The sequence below is a fragment of the Crocodylus porosus genome, unplaced genomic scaffold (genome assembly GCF_001723895.1).
Source record: "Crocodylus porosus isolate Cpor-Errol unplaced genomic scaffold, CroPor_comp1, whole genome shotgun sequence".
NCBI classification, from domain to species: domain Eukaryota; kingdom Metazoa; phylum Chordata; order Crocodylia; family Crocodylidae; genus Crocodylus; species Crocodylus porosus.
The window spans coordinates 3,209,375-3,223,781 of NW_017728943.1; the positions used below are offsets into that span (position 1 = coordinate 3,209,375).

At 50.8% G+C, this 14,407-nt stretch overlaps 2 protein-coding genes across 2 annotated transcripts in view; one reads left to right on the forward strand and one right to left on the reverse strand.

The window, feature by feature from the left end:
• Window positions 1-1,752: 1,752 nt before the first annotated feature.
• RNF113A (ring finger protein 113A) lies at window positions 1,753-10,132 on the reverse strand. Its single transcript, XM_019548465.1, has 10 exons — window positions 10,009-10,132; window positions 9,490-9,566; window positions 8,039-8,143; window positions 6,168-6,275; window positions 5,450-5,559; window positions 5,076-5,182; window positions 4,422-4,511; window positions 3,775-3,868; window positions 2,586-2,692; window positions 1,753-1,909 (listed from the first exon to the last, which is right to left on the reverse strand). The coding sequence occupies exons 1-10, from the start codon at window positions 10,106-10,108 to the stop codon at window positions 1,836-1,838; spliced, it is 972 nt and encodes a 323-aa protein (XP_019404010.1). The 5' UTR covers window positions 10,109-10,132; the 3' UTR covers window positions 1,753-1,835.
• A 212-nt stretch (window positions 10,133-10,344) lies between these two features.
• Window positions 10,345-14,407, forward strand: part of LIMD2 (LIM domain containing 2) — a 25,452-nt gene continuing 21,389 nt past the window's right edge. The window contains exon 1 of the mRNA XM_019548466.1: window positions 10,345-10,696. Coding sequence (XP_019404011.1) covers window positions 10,628-10,696 — 69 coding nt within the window. The 5' untranslated portion in view covers window positions 10,345-10,627. The remainder of the gene's footprint in view (window positions 10,697-14,407) is intronic.

Consider the following 14,407-nt stretch of genomic DNA (forward strand, 5'->3'; position numbering starts at 1 on the left):
CCCAAATGTTACTGCATTTTTAGATGCCCACAGTTTGTCCCTCCCAAGTGCATGCTTCTTTCACCCCTCTCAAGGTCAGAAGCTTATGTTTCAACCATTCTTGGACTGGGGCAATGGATGATTGGTCATTTTGACAGGCCTAACCAGTTAGCAAGTTCATCCATTGTCTTGGGCCTGTGATCGGCAATCCAAAAAAAGCTGCTTCAAAACATAGCCTTTTTCTTGTCACCTAAAGGCACATGGCAAACAGAGAAACGAGGTAAAACTTTCAGCATATTTGGGGGAAGCTCCTGTCTTTGCCTATTTTTGGCTGAGGAGAGCTATGGTGCCTCCAGCTTTACCTCTTCAGGTAGGAGTCCCTTTGAAGTTCTGATTCTTGATCAACTCATTCAGTCCTGGGTTTGAAACTAATAACTTAGTATCCTGTGTGGCCAGGAGGAAAAAATTTCTGGCCCAGCTGGAGCCAGGCAGGTGGGTCTCAAATCTGTAGTGTTCCTTTGAAGGTATCTGTTGTGTGTTGTTAGAGAGCAAAGAGCACCACGCAGTGAAAATGTGTGCTTTGGGTCATTACAGGGCTGTAATCCTGTGAACTGGCCTAGTTTAACCAGTGACGTCTGCAAGGGTCAAAGTATAAAAAAGGAAGTAAGCAAGGTTTGGGGCTGCATAGAATAAAGGGGCTGTTTCTTCATAGAGTGGAAACAGCCTGTTGTAACTGCAGTAGGTTAGTGACCAGTCCCAGAACTTTCCATTGTTGGACCTTCTGGCAAAGAGACTAGCTTGAAGCTGACAGGTTTGTAGAGAAGACAGTTCTAGAACTTGCATTAAAAAAACGGTATCTAGGGGAATGAAAATAGCAACAAGAAATACAAACTGCTTACTTAGTAGATGCCAGAAATAACCTTTTGCGTCTGGAAAATTATCCTGCTTCGTGATGAAATCACTTTCACAGTTAAGACACGTTGGGATAGCTCAGCTCTTATTTCCAAAAAAACACATTTGATCTAAAGCTTCTCCTGTTTGGACCTATAGCATGCGTGTCTACCTGAAGATAACTTTTCTGTCATTTTTGCTTCTCATTCACTATTTAAAGCACATAGTTTTAACATTTAAAAACTAGGACTGGAAAAAATACTATATAAAGAAATTATTCAGTCAGCAGTAAGTCACTGTGCATGATTTTTTTCTGTCCAACCAGGAGGACATGAAAATAATACAGGACATAGCTCCTACAATTACTAAAGCTAACTAAATTGGACTGATGGGAAAGGCTGAAACTATATCCTTCTCTCAACATACATGCCTAGCAGTATGGAGGGTTTAAGAATAAGTTTTATCAAAAAGAGGAGGTATAGAAAGTGAGTGACTTGCTCAGGACTGTGGAGGTGAAACGGTTACCTTTTTCCGAAAGTGTCATATGGAGTGAGTGAGGATAATGTCACAACTCTCACCCACCCTTCCCTCCTGAAGAAGACGACTTATTTACACCACCAGTGTCAAGGGCACTCTGAGTCCCCACTGCAGCTGGATAGCTGACTGTTGCTCTAGAAGTGCTCAAGTCTAAACAGACATGCACAAAGTCACTGACTCACCTGTTCAGGCTCATACCTTTATGCACTGCTGACAGAAGAGTCCAGCTTCTCTTGGGGACTTGGTAGCTAAAGAAGTTAATGTGGCAGCTCAGTGAATGGTTTCCTGGTGACCCCTGGCTGGTTGCTAATGTGGCTGAAAGTCTCCTCAAGGCAAAAGCCAAGATGAGTGGGGCTTTTTCTACAAACCTTTATTTGAGAGTTACAAAAACTGTTGTGGGGGGGTAGGGGAGGGAAGCGAGGGTTGTGCTATTCCGGCTCATCACCAGGCTCCGAGTGATCTGACTCCTTGTCCTTGTGCTTTTCCAACTTCGCTATGAGCTCTGAAAAGACAGCTAGAGTCAGGGCGAGGCAGAGTGCTCCCTGGTTAGCTTCACTGCAGGAGCCAGCAGCAGGACATGGGGCTGATGCCTGCAAGAAACTGACCCAGGCACACTGCTGCAGTGACAGGTTCATTAGGTGCTCACTGGGGAGTGCAAGAGGTGGGCACTGTATCAGGAACCTGAGGGTGGAAGCCTCAACAGACAGAGGGAAATGCGTTTGCTATACCAATTTACTATTTGAATGCCCAGGCCCACCGAACCTGTAAATGCTCCAGGTCCAACCTAGCAGCTGCCTTGGGTTGTACTACTCAGCTAGCTCATCCCAGCCAGTGAGTGACCTTCAGCAAATAATGATCCAGGCCCTCCAGGCTGGGGTCCCATCTGGCTTTGCTCAGCTGCATGCTGCGGCAGGGTGGGCAGCTCTCAGTGCTTACATAGAGACAGGCTTTTCCAACTCCTTGGGTGGAGCAGGGAGCCCATGGAGATTGGTGTAAAGGGCTGTTCTATATCCAGCTAAGAGCTTTAAATGCCAGGACATCTGTATTTGTGGAACTGTTTGGCTTAAGAGAGTGGGATGGTGCCAGGCCAAGCTGGCTCAAGCAGTGGAGAGAAGCTATCGACACCTCCAGACTCTACAGTAACACTGCAAGTAGGGTAAGAGTGGAGGCAGTGGTACCTTTGGCTGGATTAAAGACGCCATTGGTTTGCTTGTCGCACACATAGCAGCGTTTGGATTTGTGGTAGTGCTGCAGGGCGCAGCCCTCACAGAAGTAGTGCCTGCACCTGCAGGGAAGGAAGAAGGGGTGGAGTGAATGGCCCTCAGGGAATTGTAACAGGAGTTAGGCCCAGAGTCTCCATCCCCACAAGGTGCATAGAGAGGAAGGGTGTGACCCTGCTTATTCCTGTGGGAGCTATAGACTTCAATGTGAGCTGAGCTGCAAGCATTCTCTGTACCTGTAAAAGCACAAACTTCCCCAACAATGCTGGCCTGAGTGCAGCTCTTGTACAGACCCAGCAGAGGAACTAGGAACAAGTAGCTAGGAAGTGGGGAAATATGAGAAAGCTGGGAACTGAACCTAGGTGTCCTAGCTGTCAGCTAGGCCATTCCTAAACTGGTTGAGGCTTTAGAATGCCATGAAACACCCACTAGTGAGGCCTGACTAAATCCTGACAGGCTGCCAGCATAGGCACATAGCTCTCCCAGTCTGCGATTCTGGGGTTGATGGTTGGGCAAAGGGCTGGGAGCCAGGACTTTTGGATCCTCAGCTCTGCCACCACCTCCCCTCTTTGTCCTTGAGAAATCTCTTCAGTAATCCATGCCTCAGGTTCCCCATTTACCAAACAGGGAGATTGTTGCTTAATAAGCAAAAAATCACAAAGCAGGGGGAAGCTGCCAGAGCATGGTAACTGCAGTTACCACAATGGGTCTGGTACCCTGGGTGGGAGGGTGCTTTTGGGCACATCCATGGTGCTCCTGGAAGTCTTGCCGAGATGAAGGCACTCCTTGCTGCTACATCTCAGGAAATGCCCTCAGCCTGGCTTTTCTAGGATAGGTGCTTGTGGGGCTCACAGGGGAGTAACTCCAACAGTGTGGGGACATCCAGACTAGATTCTGAGCCCATGTCAGGAACACCCAATCTGACCTCCTGATGCCATTAAATTCACCTCTTTCCCCACCATTACCCCAACAGAAACACCAGCGTAGGGTCTGGTAGGCACTGAAAAGAAGGGCAGGCTGCATAGGTGTGCCTAATTTTAGTGGATGCTGGCCACATTTGCCATGACAGCTAGTGACAAACAGACTGGGTAACCCAAAAGCCAGAGCCTTGGGTGTTTGCCCCAGGAGCAGAGATAGGCCCACTCACTTGGTCATCACAGGGTTCTTGAAGGAGCCTCTGCAGATGAAACACTTGAAGGGCATGTCGTCGTCATCACTGCTCACCTCGTAGTTCTCTTCATCTGCACAAGAAAAACTATTACCCAGATGGAGGCAACAGCAACTGAGCCCTAAAACCAGCCTATGCCTGCACCATGAATTACTGAGCACATGGGCTATGTAGCAGGTGGGATGTTTTATGCAGTAAACAATAGAGCTCTGGCATCTGGGTGTCTCTGATGTCAGCAGCTTGTGTGGGAATGAGATATAATTAGTTCTCATTAGCTAACATGCTTGCTGCTCATCTCACCAAAGCAGGTTCTTCCCACTCACTGCTATAAACAGTGAAGCCTCCATTCTATTTTTCCAGCTCTCCCCAGCCTCACTGCTGCTGAATGGTTCGGCTCCATGCCCAGCAGCTGCATGCAGAATCCTGGACTCTTCTCCTGCGCAAGGGATCACAAGCACCACAAGGTCCATGGGCTCAAGCCACAGCTATGGACATGCTCTGAGCCACATGGCAGCAGGAGGGATGCGGAAGCGGGGAGGGGAATTCCACAAGACTTTGCTAACATGGTACCAACAAAATTTAGGTGGAGAAAGAGTTATCAGCAAGGAGGGAGGGCTGTACCATACCGTTGACTCCATAACGCCCCTCATCTAGCTCCCGTTCGATCTGCCAGCCATGTTTGTAGTCCGAGCGGTCGTGCAGGAATTTGCAACTGTCTGCAGAACAGTAGACAAAGGGTTAATGCCCTCTCCAGTTGTTTCCTTTTACAAATGGATTTAAAAAAATAGATGTCATGCTCCTGGGACGAGACACTATATTTGTGTGCAACCTCCTCCTTCAACAGTGGGCACAGAGGCACAACAGCTGGAGCCTGCCCATTGAGCTCTGCCACCCACCCACCTTCTGGTCTGGAGTGTACATTAGCATCGCACTCAACAGGTGGATCTCACCAGCCTTGTGGTGAAACAAAGCCATAGGTTGGCTGAACACCACTGAGGCTGATGTTCTGCTCAGCCTCTCACTCACATCTTTCCCTGCCACAGAGGGGAACGGTTACAGAGCCAACAGTTGGAGCTGCTCAGTGACACCCCCTCCATGTTCGTGATCAAAGTCTTCTAAGGATTCTGCCCTTGGAAAAATTCACCCCAGGCTTGGTGTGTGCAGGGACTACCCAGTGGAAGGACAGTCAATGTAGGGCAGATGTGAGCAGCTTGGGGCCAGGTGACTGACTGGATCTCGGGACATGGCAGCAGGGCTGGGACAAAGGATGAGCCCCTCACCTCCAAAGCCACAGAAGCCAGTCTCCTTGTAGTCTTTACAGATGTCAGGCTGGTAGTCCCATCTCACTGTGGCCCTCAGGTGCTCTGGTGCACGGATCGGCCCTTTCCTGAAAGGTTGAAGAGTGCTTAGAAGGAGAAGGAAGCCATGACCTGTCAGAGATGCTGACTAGTTAGAATCCAGCTGGGAAACCAAATTTACTGCAAAACAAGGGTGGCACTAGTGAGAGGGGCAACACTGGCAGCTCTGGGACTAAGGACCTCTGTCCCCAGGATGGATACATGGGCAGCAGGAACACGGGCTTCTCCAAGCACTGCTGTGACTGCAGAGGTGCTGAGTCATGTAAAAATCAGTGAGAGGGTCAACTGGCACCCACCTGACCATCCCTGAAGAGGCATTTCCCATAGACGTGTCCTTGGGCTTCACATACTTCTGATAGTTATTAATCCCTCGGTAAATTTTATCGTCTTCCTTCCCTCGTAATTCCTAGAGATAGGGAGAGCAAGAACACAGGCAGAGGATCAGCTGGGAAAGTGGACTCCCACCCAGATCTGCTTCCCCAGCTCCCCCCTACAGCCAGAGCACTGGACAAGGCCAGCGAAGCCAAGTGGTGCTCACTGGAACCTAGGAAACAGATCTGTACTTGGCCTAAGTCAGAGAACAACAAGCTTCCCCCACCCTGACATTCCAGGTTTTGTGGGGACCTTTGGTGCTCGTAGGAAATGGAGGAAAGCTAGCCACACAACACAGCTCTGCCAACACATCTCAGTCCTGACCTCCTTTCCCACACCTGCTCAACGAAGATGCCTGCTACCTCTGCCTTATATCCATCAGCTCCACCAAGGCATGTCCATCCCACTTTACAGCACTTCCAGCCTTACGCCTCTCTCACAGTGTAACCTACCAAGCAAGCCTTTGTGGCCAGTCTGCTTTTCACTCTGAAGCATTCAGGTCCACGGGAGTCTGAAGCCCATTCTCTCTTAGCAAGCTTCCCTAACACTCATGCCCTACAGTAGTGACACAGACCCCAGGAACAGGGTATTACCAAACAGAGACAGACAGGCCCCCTCCTGCCCTGAATATGGTTGACTGACCTCCTGGATTTTCTGGCTGCGCTCAAAGATGGACTGGGCATCTTTCTCCTTTTCAGTGTCTAGTTCATATATCGCTGTGGCACCCATGTCTTCTGGGCCGACAGGTTTCTGAAAAGCAAAAGACACGTCACAGTTCAGAAGGTCCCTGGGCTGCACAAGGACTCAGGTCCTACAGACAAGGAGGAAAGGATAAAGGTGAGAAACTGAAGTCAGGGATAAAGACATGGGCACTATCTAGTTCACTCTCCACCGGTGACATTGGGATGCTTTTTGCACCATCCCTCAGTAGATGACCCTGATGGCCGTCACCTTTGGTCTACAAATCATTTCAGGTCTTATCTCTGACACCTTTCCAGAGCCTTGTGATCAGTAATGAATGTTATCCTCTAAGGTGGGGAAGTATTTGAGCTATTCTGCCTCAGACCTCAGGCAGAGTTGGGAATGGACACTAGGGGCAGATCTCTTTGTACCAAGGCCCACAGGTAATTAGTTGTGTCTGGGTTTCTACCCTGGTGGCAGGGTTCTTGCACTTGATTTCATTAATACACCCATTTTGTTTAGCTTCTTTCCTAATATAATGTAAACTCTGGCTTTGTCAGTCTGTTACAAACAGCCCCATGGTTACAGGGATTCAGTATAAGGACACCCACAGAAGCACTACCCAGCCTTCATTCAAAATAGACCCGGCTCTATATTTATCTGCTGAAAACTCTCCAGAGCCCAATATCCACATTCTCCTCCTGCACCTCCCCCGCTGTTCCCAAGTGTGAGTGACGCACTGCAACAGCCTCCAGCCTGCCAGTTGCAGTGGGGGATAATTACAATATCAGGCTGTTGTGATACAAGTTACAATGAACTAGAAAGACATGAACTAACAGTGTCATGCCCTCTCGGGAGAGGCAGCATCGTCCCTGTTTTCAGATGAGGAAACAGAAGCACAGGGGAGGGGATCTGTGCAGTATGAGCCCCATGGGCCTTTCCTCCTACCACCATATTCTGAAGCCAGCCTCAACACAGAAACAATAAGGACACTGAAGAGGCCCTTACAATCACCTCCTGGTGTTATTTAACCCAGATCAAACTGATCTCTCTCTGCGCCACATGGTGCACTCAAGGCCAGACAGTGAAACAAAATACAGCTGTTTGGATTTCCAACATCACAGAAAGCTTTACGTTTCATTAGGCATTTGGGAAGAGTTGTGTCTAATGTAAGGACTTGCAACCTCTCCACCACCCTGTTTTCAGTTGCATGATTAGGTCACTGGAGGATGCCTAGGTTCTGTTTCCCATTCTTCCAACAACTGGTTACACAATCCTCGGAGAGTTACTTTGTCTCTCTGTGCCTCAGTTTCCCCATTAGTAGAACAGGAATAAAATTACCATCGCCCCTTGCAAAGGGCTCAAAAAGGAGGAGTTGCCTGGAGGGGCAAGGGCACTCACTAGCTTCCGACTCAGGTCACCTGGCTCCAAGCTCCTGGTCCGTTGCCAACCTCTTGTGTGATCTTGGGCAAGTCACTCATCCTGGAAGGGCCTCAGCTTCCCCTGTGTAAATCCTGCCCTGCCTCACAGGACCATCACAAGGATGACTCCATTAAAGGCTATCAGACACTCTGGCCCTGCAAGGCTGGGAAAGCCCTTGGAGAGGCAAACGCACAAGAGAAGTGCTCAACAGAGCCATAAAACCAGGGCATAGGACCAGGATAAAGCAACCAAAATTCCCATTCAGGGCAAGAATGTCTCCATTAGCTATCCTGAGGATGCCCATTTTTATACTTTGCCAGAGGGCAGACGAAGTGACCAGCTAGCTCCTTTGGGCCCTACTGAACCTACAGCCATGTCCCCTTCAAACGTAAGCAATGTACTCTCCTCACCGCTGATCGTGTTGATTTGTAAGTGACTCCGACACCCTGCGATGGCTCCTCATCGCTACTGCTGTTCGACCCGAATGAGGTCTTCTCCTTTACGCTTCTCTGGGTCTGCAGGGGGAGAGAAAGACACTGAAAATCTAATATTGGGAAACAGAACACAACATCCAGACACAAGAGGCCCTCCACCATGGGGGAGGCCATCCCTAATGAGCTGACTCCATGCTGGCTACAGACAGAACTACAGCCCAGGGAGGCAAAGTAATGAAACTTCGGGCACTCGGGTCTCATCGGGATCAGGCTCTGCACAAATCACTAAACTACCACTAAACTCTGAAAAGGCAGCAAGCAGCACAACGGTGGGAAAGGGAAGCATTCTGGCTACAGATGCCAAGATCACACTTGCATACCACATACATACATAGGACCTTTCTCTCAAGTGAAAGACCTTTGCACAATAGTGCCTACAACTCAGGCTCACAACTCTCGGAGTACGCAGATACTGCAAATACAGCAGTTCAGACTACAATGCACCTGGTCTGGGGACACGGAAGTGGACACAGAGCAGTATGACATGTCTAATGGCATTACTGTTTGGCCCAGTATAAGGACACCCTTACATCTAAGATGAGCTGCTAGAAGGGTGGCCTCCTTGAGGACACAAAGGCATGAGATGTAAAGCTGCAGTAGACCAACGCTGCCTGAAAACCGACTCAGGCTCCTAATGATGCCCAAGGGTGGTTCTGAACAAGAAAGGCCGAAATATGGAAGAAAGGAAGGAAAACCTTTGTGCAGCCCCCAGTGCCCTTCCTAAGCCACATGCCACCATCAGCTGCTGGTGGTAGGAGGAGGGAGTTCATAGACCAGCGAGCAAGAGGCAACACGGTCGCAGTGCCCGAACCCTCAACCCCGGCCCATCCCGCTTGTTCCATCACAGGAACAAATGACAGGCTTGCTTCAGATCCAAGGGGTGCACTTGCAAAGCCAAAGTCGTGCGCGTCCCTCTATCTACTTCCCACCACAGCCAGTGCAGCGATCCAGGGGCTAACGTCACCCGCACATGTGAACCGAGTTCTCTGTCACGACCGCAGCTGCGGCATCTGCCCTGCACCAAACCAGGCCATTTGGGGTCACATGAGGCACCCAAGGCCTGCAGCTACTGTGCGTGGCTCCCCACCTGCACAGCGGCACAGCCCCAGCTGAGGCCTCTGCTCCCTCAGATGTCTGCAGACTGCAAGACAAGCCACGTGAGGGTGGGGAGCAGTGGCTGCAGACGGCAGCAGCGAGGGCCAGGGCAAGCCGGCTGGTGTCAGCTCCTGCCTGTGCGTGAGGGAGGAGCCCCCGGCTGCCGCGATGCCGATGCCGAGCTCTTCCCTGGGGCTTTTCACAATCCTGGGTGGGGCTGGGCCAGCTGGCAAGATGCCCCACGCCTGCACCTCCACAGGGGGCGCTGTTACCTTCTGGACCATGGGGTTGGGGGCATCCCGGCGCCGCTCCTTGCGCACCACCGCGCTGCCCTCATCGCTGCTGCTCCCTGTGGGCAAAGTGGCTGTCAGGTGTCAAGCAAGCCCGAGGCCTGGGGGCTGCCCTGCTGTCCCAGGCTCAGGAAGTGTCACCGCCAGGCATCACCTGCTCCCAGCCCGGCTCGGGTCCCCACCCTGCCCTGCGCTCAGTGGCTCAGTCCAGACCCCCCCACAGTGAGAATGGGATGTCCCAGAACCACCTGTCTTCAAGCGAGGACGGCCCCGGGGACAATGGTACAGCCCAGAATCCCCACCCCGTAGCAATGGCGCAGCCCAGAACGCACCACCCCTCGGTTGAGATGGTATGGTCCGCACCGCCCGTGATAATGGCACAGCTTAGGAACGCCCCCCTCCTCCCCCCGCCTGCAGTGGGACAGTCCGAACACCCTCGTCCTGGAGTGGGCCCGCAGCCAGAGACCGGCGCAGGGAGTGGTCCCGGCCGCGGCCCCTCACCAGCCTCCTGGTCGCTGCCCGGCCGCTTGCGCCGCCCCCTGCCGGCCGCTGGCCCGCGGCGCCGGAACATGAAGCTGCAGACCGGAGCCTCGTCCGCCATCTTCCCGGCCGGGGCGAAGAGAGGGGCCGCCGGGCTGGCTGGCGGAAGCGGCCACCGGTGCAGCGCCCCCGCGCGGCAGGGAGGAGGGGTGGCCCGGGGCGGGGCGGGGCTGGGCGTGGGCGCCCCCTAGCGGGAGCAGGGGGAACCAGCACCCGCCCGCAGGATGCGGCCTGGTCCCGGGGGCAGGCCCAGCTGGGAGGCTGCGAGGAGACAGACGTTCAAACGCGGCCAGAGTCGGGGCTGCCCCCAGCGGGCCCTGGCACAGCGCTGTCCCCTGCAGCCCCGCAGGGTTTTCTTTTGATAAACCACTTTTGGAAAATCCTATTTCCATCAACCCCACTGATTGCAGAGGACTTGGTGCCTTAGCACACAGCTCTCAGCTGCGCAAGCACCTCTCTGCTTCAGTCATCTTTCAGCTGCAGCTCTGAAATGTTCGTTAACCCTCTCATTTTAGTGCTGGAAAACCCCAACGTGGAGAGAAGTGTTGGGGCCACATAAGGTGCCAGGAGCAGCTGGGAAATGGACATCAAAGCGTTGGAGACTCAGGGACTCTTAGCAGCAGGGAGATCTCCCCGCAGCTGCATACTTGTCAGGTGGCCCTCAGCTCGGAGTTTTTTGTGGGGCTGGAGGAGGCAGTGAAGGTAGGCAGGTGCATGTGTCAGGGGAAGCAGGGTGTATCCCCCTGCCCCTCCATTCCCCCAACCTTCTCCAGGCTCTGCTGTTCCAGCCTGCACTAGTCGGCCCCTTGCTTATCACCATAGCAACAAGTAGCAGAGCTGAGTGTCTGTCTGGAGTGTAACTGGATGCTGTGAGGACTGCTATGGAGGAATGGGTCATGCTGAGGCTAGGAGGGTGGGTCCCATGCCCTGAATTGCCCAGGGGCATGGGACATAGTGCTGGGCCTGCCCGGCATCCCCTGTCTGGGAGAAAAGACTGATTTGCCTGCACCTTGTGCTGTCATTTCCACCAATGTCAAAGGAGTGCAAAGCAGTTTGCACCCTGTCTTGCACAGGTGGAAATGCTGACCCACAGTGAAGGGCAGCAGAGACCCTGTCTGGAGGATGCTGCTCCTGGACTCCTTCATCTGGCTCCTGCTGGATGACCATCAGCATCTGCTGCCACTAGCAGCAGGGGGTCTCTGAACAGACACACTGCATTTTTTTCATCGGGTTCCTTCTGCAAAGGTCTCCCCCCTACAAGATGGCGTGGGGGGGAGGAGGGAAGAGGGTGATGTCACACCGTGGGGAAGGTGTGTTGCTGCTTCTCATCTTTTGCATGGGCAGTGAGAGGGTGGAGGAGGTGTCTCCTTTCTCAACGCCCAGTGTCACATACATCCTGATTGTCTTCATGGAAGAGAGGCCAGGGATAGGAAAGGCGGCCAAGGGGCAAGGACACAACCCTGGCACTTCGGAGCTCTAGGTTTAATTCCCTTCACTGCCACAGGCTCCCAGTGTGACCTTGGGCAAGTCACTTAGCCTCTCTGTACCTCAGTCTCCATTTTGAGAAATGGGGATATTATTACTGCCTTATCTCCCAGGGGATTGTATGCATAAGTGTGTTAGTGATGTGCTCAGATGGAAGGGTTATAGGGCCAGATAAGCACCATGGATAGAGCCAACCTCCTAATTTTGTAGCTGGTTTCTGTTTTTCCTGTAGGATTGTCCCTAACTGTGGTTATTATGACTTATCCTCTGGGTGATGGTCCAGTTGTACCTCTGCAGGTTACAGGACACCTTCTCTATGAAAGCCAACATTTCAGTCCAACTTCCCATGACCTCAGCTGCTAGGCATTATTTTTTCTGTTCTACACGCTGAGGTACATGTTGATTTTAACTCCTTCAGGTTAATTGCCTTTGACTTAGAGCACTTAGATGTTGATATTTTATTTGATGTTCTGCCCATGAGTTTCTGAACTTATGCCCCAAAAAGCATTTTGAGGTGTGTTGTGATATTAAAACAGTGTTAAGGACTGACCCGCTCTCTATCCACTGCTTCTTATTTTTAAGTCAAAAAGGAAATCCCAGCCCCATTAAAGCAATGAAGGATCCAGGATGAAGCCAGGATGTCATCTCAAGTCTTTTGCTGTTTTTACTGACTTTCCTGCTGATCTATTAGGCTTTAAGCTCAGACCTTGACATAATGTACTTGAACCAGTACATCCCAGAGAATCCCTGAAATGATCCCTTGGAAATTCTAGGCCCCTTTCTTATCTCTTATGGGAAATCTCATAGTGAGCAAACCACAGTTTGTAATGTGTTATTGCTAATTACTCGGTATGTTTTGCAACTGTTCAATTAAAAAAATGAGTTGTCCACCAGCAAGAGGCTTAGAATGGTATCTTTTTCAGTTTCTGGTAATTTTACACCAGGCTTGCACCAGGGGCTACCAAGAATCTTATCTGATTTCTGGGGTTCTTTGCATCATGTTTTGTAGTTCTGTTGTAATCTTCAACTTCTCTCCCAGGGCCTTCTTGAGCTCTCTTCTTACACTTGTTACCACCTGCAAGGGCACTGTGTATTATGCAAAGCTCGCCCACTCTCGCACTTTCAGATGGCTGATACAGTGACATCCAGTTAACCAAGGCATTTGCGTCTGTATTTGCTTCGATGTATCTGATTTTACAGTCCAAACACATTCAGCTTTTACTTCTCATCAGTGGTGATGTTCTTTACATGCCACATGTATTTTTAGCAATACAGTGGAAATCTAGGGACAGAGTACATTGCTGTGATATCCTAATCCAGGAAACACCTCCATGAATTCTTTGAGAATACAGAACAAAATGAAGTAGACATATCACTTACTCATTAGGTCTTCTATAGTTGCAAGCCCTTCTGGCATCCTGGGGCATGGTTTCAAGCTGTTTTAAGTGGTGGCTGACTTCATGGGGAAGTATCAGTGTCTCCCTGCTACGTTTTGTATCTGTTTTAGGGAGGAAACTCAGCTTTTATTTTAATATGCTTGTTTGTCCTTTGGTATGCTGATCGCTAATCACTTTATAAACACCAGCTGTGACTTGGCTGTACTCACCTCCAAAGTCTACTTTGAAATTCATGCTTTGTTCAGTTCTATCCAGGGGAATTATGGGGGAATTTGCTTTGCAAATTTATGAAGGATCCTAGCGAGGAACTGTTTCTGTGGTGTCATTATTGCATTATGATCCTCATGGGTTTTCCTTCCATTTTCCCCCTGCTCCTGAGCAATCTTTGGGAATTGGTCAGAGTCCCAATTTCCTCATCCAGCACCTGGCTTCTCGTTTGAATTATGGAGTTTCTTCCTCTCTTCCCTCATTTCAGCCAGCTTCCCTCATCTTCAGGTGGTTCCAGAAGGACCTGATTGGTATGAAACATACCCCTTTTATCCTCTCTCCAGCCCATGAATCCCTCTGAATTTTTAGATTCTAGCACTGCACGGGATGGGTTTTTTGTCCAGTTTCTAGGGCAACTCAGTTCCTTCAGATTTCCACCCTTCTGCAGAGAAGGTGGAAGCAATGGACTTTATCTGAGATTACATTTCTCTTTTGGTTTTGCCACGCAAGATCTGTTAAGCTGCCCATGGTCTTTAAGGATCAACCTATTCATGGGTAGGCAGATAGGCACCTCTCCCTGTCGTTGGAGCACAAGAACATGAGGTAGTGCAAAAGGAAAGAAGGTCATAATACAAAAGACCACAGGCTATGCAGAAACTCAGAATCATAAGCTGCATATGGATCCCCAAATTGTCGCAGTTATTTCAGCTCCTCAAGAGCTGAGGAAGCACAGGAGAGAGGGATCCTGTCCCCCTCCTCTTTCTGCTGACTGTGGGAGGGGAGGTGTGTTACAGGCACCTTCTCAGAGCCTGAGGAAGGGAGCATCTCTCCTGTTCCCTGAGGAGAAGGGGTTCCTTGGGGACAATGCTTTGGTGCGAGTGTGGGATCGTCTAGGTCTCCTGAGCTTTGGGAATCTTATTTCCCGACATCCTCCAGGAACATGGAAAGTCTGTGTGGGAGCAGAGCTAAGAGAGGGAGTTGGGAGGTGCATTGTTCTGAGCAGGCTGAATTTGGGCCTGTGTACGTGTTAAGGGTCACCCCAACACTATGGCTATGGGTAGCCCAGCCCAGCCCCATAATGTCATGAAGGAGAACAGCAGGCAGACTGGGGAAATGCCAAGGACAGCGAGTAACTGCTGGCATCTGTGTTAGTGAGTGAGAGGGAAAATGGGGGCATGTTCCCCTGGCGTGTGCCCCATGCCTGTTTCCTTGGGTGATGCTCCCAATACACACGGGTCAGGGAAGCAACTTTGATTTGAGAGGGCTGGCAA